General features: G+C 39.3%; 2 protein-coding genes across 2 annotated transcripts; both read right to left on the reverse strand.

Moving 5' to 3' along the window:
• Positions 1 to 691: 691 nt before the first annotated feature.
• LOC134101480 (CD209 antigen-like protein C) lies at positions 692 to 7,666 on the reverse strand. The gene is made up of 7 exons (XM_062555201.1): positions 7,534 to 7,666; positions 3,691 to 3,851; positions 2,825 to 2,914; positions 2,372 to 2,662; positions 1,909 to 2,051; positions 1,655 to 1,767; positions 692 to 1,433 (listed from the first exon to the last, which is right to left on the reverse strand). The coding sequence occupies exons 2-7, from the start codon at positions 3,791 to 3,793 to the stop codon at positions 1,277 to 1,279; spliced, it is 897 nt and encodes a 298-aa protein (XP_062411185.1). The 5' UTR covers positions 3,794 to 3,851; positions 7,534 to 7,666; the 3' UTR covers positions 692 to 1,276.
• On the reverse strand, positions 3,831 to 10,082 carry LOC134098494 (CD209 antigen-like protein E). Its single transcript, XM_062551553.1, has 5 exons — positions 9,947 to 10,082; positions 9,506 to 9,648; positions 8,908 to 9,008; positions 8,724 to 8,796; positions 3,831 to 3,851 (listed from the first exon to the last, which is right to left on the reverse strand). Exons 1-5 carry the CDS (start codon positions 10,080 to 10,082, stop codon positions 3,831 to 3,833), a joined length of 474 nt encoding a protein of 157 aa, XP_062407537.1.
• Between the last annotated feature and the right edge of the window lie 538 nt (positions 10,083 to 10,620).

Consider the following 10,620-nt stretch of genomic DNA (forward strand, 5'->3'; position numbering starts at 1 on the left):
TCTCCATTGTTAGACAATGTGAGAAGGGCTGTCGGTTTCTGCCAAGATCTATCCTGGATGTTTCAGACTGATCTCTCAGGGATTTTTTTTTCGATGATTCTGTGATGATACTGAAGTTTAGCAGTGACCATTACTTCACAGAACAATTTCTCATGTTCACCTTTTGTGAGAAATCACAATGCTTGTTGGAACCACACGTACCCTCACACAAAGAAAGAAGCTATTGTTTACAATGAGTCGCCAGTCCATATATGCCAACCTCTAAGACACTGTGTGCATCCTGTTGAATGTAATTTAATTAGCCTTAAAATAACCAGCAAAGTCAGACATTGAACTTCAATGTACAAGAGAGAAAAGGCGACATTCATACCACGGAATGGCCTCAGGGAAGGATATCCATATCAGTGGTGACGGCCAAAGGCCTGGTTTCCCAGGTTAAGCATATTGTGAAGGAAATATGAGATTTTCCTGTTGCCTCAGAATTACTTAAGTCCCCTGTGCCGTATTATTGTTATGTCAATAAACAGATACGCATGCGTGTGTACACACACACACACACACACGTGCACGCACACTCATACGCACAAACACACACACACACACACACACACACACGTACACAAACACACAAGTGCTTGTGTGCTATTTTCTATAAAATGAGTACACCATTTATTACTGTAACAGTGGCCAATTTAGTAAAATGAGCACATGATGATGATACAGTAAAATGAGTGCATAAACAGGAGAATGATATGAACAGTTGTCCCATAAATACGGCTGAAATTAGCTGTTTAAAATGCTAGTCAACATCTGCAGTGCAATGCTAGTTGACTCATTTTGTTTACTCATGGCAACAGTCGACTTGGACGGAAATGCTTTTAGCCTTTTCCCATCTGAATAGCAGAATGGCACGCCCACTCCGGTTCGCAGGTTACACCATCCCAACATGAATGAATTTGAAACATAGGCCTATCGAATCCAAAATGAACATATTTACCATGAAATTGTCAAATTTGTCATTTTCAACATTTGATATGTCTTATCTGTATCCTTTTTGCAACTATATACGAGTTAAAGAGATTTGCAGATAATTATATTGTTTTATATCTGATTTCTGATTTGGGGTTGTATTTGATGACAGTGAAACAGCAACAAAAACATTTCAAGATTCAAAATACACAGTGCATATTCCTATGGGTGCACACGGTCAGTAGGCTATAGCTTTTCATTATGGGTATTCATCCGTGTTCCTATGTTATAGGATTTGGGACAACAGCTAAAGATGTGCAACTTTCTCACAGATCCAGTGAAGTTTGAGGTCACAGGAGACATCAGCCCAGGTTTGTAATGGGTTATATTTGGCAGGCTGGAGAGTGATACAATCCTCATCCTCTCCCATTAAGCCGTTTTCTGGTCGGTTATTCATCCAGTACCTTGAAAACAAAATCATCAAGAACAGTACATTAGTAACATTCAATACAACTACAGGCAACCATTGGAACAGCTATCTTGAAACTGTTGCTCACAGCTGGTAATATATTAAGTATGGATGTTGTGAATCATATATTTAAATTGATATTCATTGATGATGTGTATACCTTTGATGATATGTATATATTTCTAATAAAAACGTTTAATATCTCGAAGCTCTCACCCAGTAATGACTAAAGTGCCATCCACCCATTGCCAAAATCCTTCTCTGTCATGGTCTGTTGCTCCCATCCATAGAATGTATCCCATTTTTCTCCCAAAGTCAACTACAAAATTCTGTGAGGAAAAAAAGAAAAATGCATCTAAAGCTTTGCAATAAATGTATATCAACAAATTCATTAGGGGATTTTAGGACACACACACACACACACACACAAACACACACACACACACACACACACACACACACACACTTGCCTGTTCCTCTCTGCTGTTTATGACCACTAGATCGGCGCTCCTCTCTTTGCAGTTATGCCTACTCTCCTTCCAGGTCCTGCGCTCAGAAGAGATGAAGTAGAAGCTGGAGCTAAAATATTTCCAGCCATGAGCGCTGCCAGCTTCTGTTTAATAAAAGCCAAGAAAAGAAAAGGCCATGTGATAAAAACACACAGTTCAATACCTTCATCAATATAAAATGACGTCTCTAATCTTTGTACTTGTACTCTGCACAATCACAATAGCGTTGAATCTAATATAATCTGATATACAGTAGAAAGAATTGGAATTGGAAGAATTGGAATGAACAGCTAACACAATGGCTGTTGGCTCTGAAAACTGCCATGATAAGTTATGAATTAAAGAATAGCTATACTCCCAACACAAAGGTCATAAAGGCTCAAGGGTATAGAGGTATAATCATATTTTCTGACAAGTGACTCACCAAGTTTAGAGAGATTTCTCTGAAGATTGTCTCTCTCTGTCATCAGGGTTGTGAAATTAGCCAGTAGTTGGTCTCTCTCTGTCATCAGGTTTGTGAAATTGGCCAATAGCTGGTCTCTCTCTGTCATCAGGTTTGTGAAATTGGCCAATAGTTGGTCTCTCTCTGTCATCAGGTTTGTGAAGTTGGCCAATAGCTGGTCTCTCTCTGTGGTTAAGTAGTTGTAGCTGGTTGCAGCCATAAGCGACTCGTTGTCTTCATTCCAGCTGGTATTGGTCACTACACAGGTGTGAACTGTAAGAGATCAATGTTTCAATGTTTAATTCCACACAGTTTCTCTTGGCCAGTTGGAGCATTAAAGGATTTTAGAGTCTAGCTGGGAAAGATGAGGTAGGACCAACACTGTCTTCCACATGACATGAGTATTGCCCCCAAAGCTAAAACAAAAGCACTCACAGTAAAGGCGTAGTGAGACGTTAAGTGCTGCTTGCAGAATAGACAGTACACCAAAACATACACCAGCCAGCTTGTAGACACCACCATATCCTGTTAGGGAGAAAGAAATCACCACAGGTATATATATAAAAAAAACCCGCAGGACTTTAGCACATGTGGTGTGCTGTGAAAATTGTGTGCAGAACGTTTTAACAGAGAACAGAGTATAATTCTAGGTTGTTAGCAACAGCAGAAATAAATCTCTTACATGCCAAATTTAGATGTACAATTTGTGAATTTGAAGTGGTGTTAATTAACAATTTGCTTTTAGCATCTAACATCAGCTCTGCACATATAATACTCAATATGTTTATCTGTCAGACATTAGGAGCATGATTTTATTTGAATGTTCGCATACCACCCATGATTGGTGGGCCAACCACAAGAAGAGCAACACTTCATACAAAGCTTCAGCGCAATACAGCTCCCATTCTTGCCAACCACCACCACACTCTGAAAATATGTAGCATAATAAAGGGTCTTTCTGGAGTAGTGTCTCTCAAGTGACTATGATTTTATATTTCGCAGAGGGAAAGCTTTGGGGTGGTGAGCAGCAAAGGACAAGAGAAAGCAGATCTTAATAAAATTATAGTCTTTTTTTTCATCAACATGGCTGTCATTTTGGTTGCCAATCATAGAATTGTAGGCTACATAGTTCCATAAAAAAAATCAAGAATAATATCTTCTACATTATTTATTCTTGGGGAGTGGTTTTGATCTTGAAAAGGGTTTTAAAAAATACAGCTCAGCCCAGTGCCCATCCAAAAATATTGGGTGGGCCCTGCCAGTAGCAGTTCCGTTATTTGAGACTGTGTGAATGCTCTTACCTTTTCCACAATGTTGTCTTAAGTCTCTCTGTGAGGCCATCTCCTCAATGTATAAATCCCCTCTCCTTCTGGTATCCCCATGAGGTTTTGACCTGTTCGGCATGTCTTAGTAGATTTGTTTCACAATCACTTGCGGTGTTCTACTTTAAATACATGTATACCTAGATGAACACAACAGGAAATCATTTGCTTTCAGACACAATGGCACAGGGCTAGGAGTGAGGTAGGCTATATAATTAGCATGTGGGTTTTTGTGTGCATGACCACAACATCCCGTTTGAAGTCACCCAGTGAAAAAATGAAATGTTACTTGACCAATTGCAATAGCAGTTTAAACATTTCTCTTTAGTGTATTTACAAAAAAAAAAATCTATTGATGGACATGACATTTTCAGTCTAAATAGCAGGAGGAGGAATACAGGAGCCTGGTGGAGGACTTTGTGCAATGGTGCAAACTCAATCACCTACAACTGAACACGACCAAGACCAAGGAGATGGTGGTGGATTAGAGGAGGTCTAAGCCTGCTCTGCTGTCAGTCACCCTCGAGGGGGTCAAGTACCTGGGCATACATCTGGACGATAAACTGGACTGGTCAGTCAACACTGAAGCACTCTACAAGAAAGGGCAGAGCAGGCTGTACTTCCTGAGGAGGCTCAAAGTCTGCAGCAAGCTCCTCTGGATGTTTTACCTGCATGTTGTTGCCAGCCTGTTATACTATGCTAAATTTTTTTACTGTACATATTTATTGCTGGTCACTAGACTTTAACCTTGCATTGTTGGACTTACTGTATTTGCGCTACCAACTTGACACACACCTCATCACTCATGCATATCTTTATCTTTAGTATTTAGTATTTTATCCTGTTTACATTGTAGTATTGTGTGTGGTGTCTCAAGCTGCTGGGACCTTGAATTTCCCCTTGGGGATCAATGAAGTATCTATCTATCTATCTACTGTATCTATCTATCGAATATCTAATACACTTGTGTGAAACTCCATTGCATAACTCTTCAATCAGCAATCATTCATTATCCATGAGAGATACAATGTCTGTTATGTGTTGCTTGCACATTTAGAGAAAGTACTGTATTGCCTAGTATTTGGTGAAGAACACAGTACAAAAGGTGTTTACTGTAGGTCTATTTCAATGGAAAATGAAAAAGTTGTAGTTCAATTAAATCTGTCTTTTATACAGTAGGTGCTTGCTTGCTCTTAGCCTGGCCTCAGCTGACTGTTTTAAGACGTGAATAGAGTCTGGGAACTCAACTCTCGAATGGGAAATGTTCACTTGAATTGCATTAAGCAGTAAGTTTGAAGTCATTGATCCAGTCTAACCAATCACATTGATCAGCAATTCCAAATGCTACTTCCAACTGTCTGTTTGTCTGTCTGTTTGTCTGTTTGTTAGCAAGATAACTCAAAAAGTAGGCTAATGGATGAAATTTTCGGACATGGCCCAAGGAAGAAACGATTACATTTTGGGAGTGATCTGTAATTCCGTCGGGATTCCGGAGGCGTTTATGTGTTTAGCTTAGTGGTGTAATGGCATGGTATGGCCACGTGGTGGCGATCTGAATAGTTTAGGTTCAAATGTATGACAACCTGGGAAGAACAATGGCGGAGGTCTGCGCTCTCTGAGTGTTTTTCTATTTTTTATGATACCAGACAAATGAGAAAGAAATGACACAAACATAGCAAAATAGAAGGCTGAACCTTCTGTTTCCTCATTCATCATATTGTCATTGTATCACAAGTACAGTATGTAGCCTAAGTATCACTAGTTTTCTGTCTATTATTTGAGGAATTGAATGAGATTTGTGACTGACGTAGATCTACCTACTGACACAAACATTATGTTTGTAGAGGAAATGCATCAATATACTTTAAAGATATCCGAAACTAGAATCATGGTATCTCTGAAACCATTGTGTTCATTGCTACAGCAATAAGGGTATAATGAAAGAACATAAATTCTACTTATGTGTTGAGAGTGTACACTCCGTCCCTCAACCTCTTTTTGTGGAGCCTGCATGATATTCCTGTGAGCTTCCCCATTCTGAGTTCTGAAAGGTTAAGTCCGTATAACATCAGAGGTACTTTGAGATCTATTTTCGCCTTTCACATGTGGGGGAGGAGACATTTCCATTGTGCTTGATAGCTTTGGTCAGTGAAGGAAGTCACCTTTGTGGCAACAGTACATGCAAGGGCTGAAATGCAAGAGGAATGGAAATACTGACTCTGAACTTTCTTCATGGTTTTTCCTATGTGAAACTAAACAAGCAAGTTGTAATGTTGTAATGAAATTGTAATGAATACAGTAATTGTAAAGCAGCAACCATCCTAGTTTAACTATTAATATTGGGCATACCGAATTCCTGAACATATTGTGCCACAGAGCTAGAGCCCAAAGCTTCACATTTGTTCTTTTTAAAATGCATTGCCTTCATTTATATTATGAGTATACAGTATTTGATCTTGGTAGACTACAGTTGATGATATTCCTGCTGTTGTTATGCAGCTGACTACTGGGAACACACTGAAATAAAAGACACCACAACGAGACATGAAACCAGCTGTAAGACAAACCAACATAGCCAGGGAGTACAGCCAGGGGGGCTGCTGCAAAAACAATCAGTTTCCGTTTCAGTTTACTTGCTGCCCAACCTCAAAGCACACGTCTTCCTCTTGTGGTCAGTCCAGCTACGTATGTCAGCTATCACAAAAGCGTGTGTTGTGCATGAAGGGATATTTTAGGTTTACCTTGCCTTTATGACCTACTCAAATAAGCTTGACTGTCTAACATATTAAGATATATTGTGTGTGTTTATATGTCTTAATGCCTGTCTAACTGTTACTGTGTGGACTAAAATAACCTTAAAATGTTCTTCACCTGCAAAGCTAGTAACAGAATACCAAAATCATTCTAGAACAGGACTTTTTTTTTGCCTACCACCATCAACTGCTGTTCACAGCTGATTTCAAACCATAGGGGCTTGTATGGAGAGCTCTTGCAACAAAAATAATCAAAGTTATGGGACAAAAAAAAAGAAGCACAGTGTGGTACAAAGCAAACTGTACAGCAAAGAGGAGAGGCCTTACTCCACTACCAGCTCAGGCCACCACATAGGGATCTCTCCGAATGCCTTATTCTGTATGTGATAACACACGTTGAAACTAGGGTGACCACCTCTAGTCAGACAAAATGTGGGACAAGTAGCATGGTAAAGAGGGACAATGTGGGACAGACGTAATAACTTTAAACTTAAGATATATTGCCAATTTACTAAGCAACATTTTTTTTTATCTACCGACATAAGATTAAGACACTACCTAGGCTAAAAGACAAAACATTAATTTCGCAACATCTCATCTTTATTGGGACTATCAAAATTGTCAGCTGTCCAAGGGACCAGGCATTATGCAGCTGAAAGAATGCACTCAGTGAATCAAATTCTTAAAACACACAAAAAAAATATTAGACCCACCTAGCCTAAGTTCAACCAACTATAAGGCCTATAGTCTATAGCTGAGGCTTGCATAGAAAGTTGAACTATTTCAGTGCAAATAGGTAAACCAGAATCTTTTATGATTTGCATGTTTCTTTGATGTGTTTTTATTATCTGCCAAGGAGGTTATTTTCATCGGGGCTTGTTTGTCTGTTTGTTTGTCTGTCTGTAAGTTCGCAAGATAACTCAAAAAGTTAAGGGTGGGATTTTCAGGAAAGGTCTGAAATGACCCACGGAACAAACGATTAAATGGGAGTTATCCAGGAGGCGGTTGTGTTTTCGGTTGGCCTAGGTCTGTGCTCTCGGAGTGTTTTTTTTAGTTTTGTAGGACTCACTTGCACCATGCCGCTTCACATCGAATTCTTCACCATGCCCCAGAGAAAAACGCAAATAAATGCCCTCTCTGCTTCGCCGTCTTTGCCAAGAGTATATGTTGCGGTCCATTCGCTGTAAGTGCATCTTCTCTTTCTCGTGGCCACACTGGCCATGGCTGCTTAACCTGACCGAGGAGCGCGCTCACCAATTTGAGATCTTTGACAACGTTGCGGATGCGTACGTGCACCAGGCAACAGTTTGATTGACGTACGACTCAGCCTATCGACTACCGATTTTATTGCTCTCCTTTGAACTATTGGACATAAGTTAACACTACGCCTGCGGGCGTATCTGTGTATTTATTTTCAATTGGCCAGGGTCGAACGAAAAAGCGGGACAGATGCTCAATTTGCGTGAGGCGGGACAAAGGGTAAAATTGCTGTACAGTACAACGTAAAGCGGGACAGGTGGTCACCCTAGTTGAAACAGGCTCTGATGGAGTAAATCTTCAGACAGGACATGAATGAATCAACTTGATTTAATTCCACACTTTTCCCCTCACCTTAAATCCACTGGAGTCACTGTTCTAATATTTACAGTGACATGAAAACACCATGATGTAAGAGCACCCTCTACAGGCACATGTGTAAAAGAAACCTATTATCTTTACTGACTCCACCGAAGCATCTTTCTTGGGTATGCGGTGGAGGAAAAAATATTCAAGACAAACAGAGCTCTGAGTCCTGACTATTCCCTATAATATATTTTGTTTCTTTTGCGTCCATAACCTATTCCTTTGTTTTTGTTTTTCCCTTTTACTATTTGTATTGTTGACAGCAGTATTTTTCTTTTACTGTGTCTCTTAGGTGACCACTGACCTTCCTCTCTGCCCATACTGCTCTCTCTCTCTCTCTCTCTCTTTCTCTCTTTCACTCTCTCATACTGAAAAACTGCATGCATGGTTTACAACAATAACATTGTAGTTACTGTACAAAATACAAAGTTTAACTAGGAAGAGTTGTCATCAACAAGCTGATGGTGTTTGCTGTCATTAAGCAGTATTTTATTTGTTTATTTCTTCCATTTATATTTTAGCTGTTAGATATATGTATGCTGTAAAAATTGGCTAAAAAGTAATCCTTCTCTCACAAACCCAGTTGAAAGTGAAGTGGCATTGTGTATCAAACCAAATGTTCAAACTGTTGAGTACTACAGAATTAAAGGCTGCACAGTTCTCATTTGTCTGTCCAAAACCATTGTTGGGTTCACCATTCATCCAGTACCTGAAATAGAAACAATGTTACATTCGTAAGGCAAGAGAAATACTACTGTGCAACTTTGAATACCAGAGAAATAAATGTTTGTTTTCATATTGCTAGAGGTTTTTGTGTTACCCTGTGACCAAGGGTTCATTGTCTACCCATCTCCAGTCCCCCTCACTATCTGCATCTGTTAAACCCATCCAGATATCCACACCAAATCTTCTTAGATATTCCTGTTCAAAAGACAAAGTACACAATCATCTTAAGCAAGCAGGCACTAGCTGTACGGATATTCAGTTACTTCCATAAGTATTTCAACACATGCTAAAGTTGACTATTAAGAGAATATAAAATCATCTTTTGGAAATTGATCTTAATGCCTTAAATACAAATAAAATACAGGGGTCATAAGTATTGGAACCCCTATGTTAACCCCATGTGTTAAATTTCCATAGAGGCAGACAGATTTTCATTTTTAAAGGCCAGTAATTTCATGGATCCAGGATATGCACCCTGATTAAGTTCCCTTGGCCTTTGGAATTAGAATAACCCCATATTATCACATACTGTACAGTACATACTGGTTTCATGCTCATTGAGTTCAATGTAAATCAAAACCTTAAGTAAACCAATGCAAGATCGCACACACACACACACACACACACACACACACACACACACACACACACACACACACACACACACACACACAGCTAGCAGTACTGTATACCTGTTCCTCTCGGCTGTTTATGATGACCAGGTCTGCACCTCTCTCTCTGCACTCCTTCCTGCTGGAGCTCCAGCTCTTTCTCTCAGAGGAGAGGAAGTAAACACTAGCATTGAAGTAACTCCATCCTTGCTGAAGGAGCTTCTCTGTACACACACACACACACACACACACACACACACACACACACACACACACACACACACACACACACACACACACACACACACACACACACACACACACACACACACACACACACACACATTCATACAGATACATGAGGGAGAAAGAGAAAGAGAGATACTGTAAATAGAGAGAGTGAGAGAGAACACAGTTGTGTATTCTTATATGCTAAAATATAAGAACATCAATATATTATATAATAATTCTAGAATATAAGAATACACAACTGTGTTCTCTCTCAGATATTACATATCTCACCCAGAGTATAGAGTTTCCTTTGAAGCTCATCACATTCCTGTTGTAGTTCAGTGTGCTTTTCCCATAATGATTGTTGACTTGTCTGTAAGAGGTTTTTTTCTGTACTTACTGAGTACTCATCATGGATATCACGCATGTCTACCCTGCTGTGGTCTGAAAACATAAGGTGTCATCATATCACATGTGTTTTTCTATCTATTATTTGATTAAATGTAGGAGATTTGTGATTTCTGTATCAGTGCTGAGAACTCACACAAGAGACGTAGGGAAACATTTAGCGCTGCTTGAAGAACACAAAGCACCCCGAAGCACACAGCTGCCATCCTGTAGGATCTACCTACTGGCACAAACTTAAGGTTACTAAATGCATAATTTTCAATATACTCAAAAGATTTACTGTTGGTCATTTACTATTTTTTACATTTATAATAGTATACACTGATGGGAAAGCACTTTAGACAAAGATCCTTCATATATATATAAAAAGCTCCGCTTTAACCATCTGCTTTAGATGTCATTGTACCTGTGACAATGACAATAAAGAGCTATTCTATTTTATTCTATTCCCTCACAATGTCTGTGAAATTACCTCGAAAAACCTCAATACTATGTGTCCTTTGCTACAACTATGAGGTAATGCTTTAGTAAAAGAATAGAAGTTTTACCCATGTGAT

This window comes from Sardina pilchardus, chromosome 2 (assembly GCF_963854185.1).
Source record: "Sardina pilchardus chromosome 2, fSarPil1.1, whole genome shotgun sequence".
In the NCBI taxonomy this organism is placed as follows: domain Eukaryota; kingdom Metazoa; phylum Chordata; class Actinopteri; order Clupeiformes; family Clupeidae; genus Sardina; species Sardina pilchardus.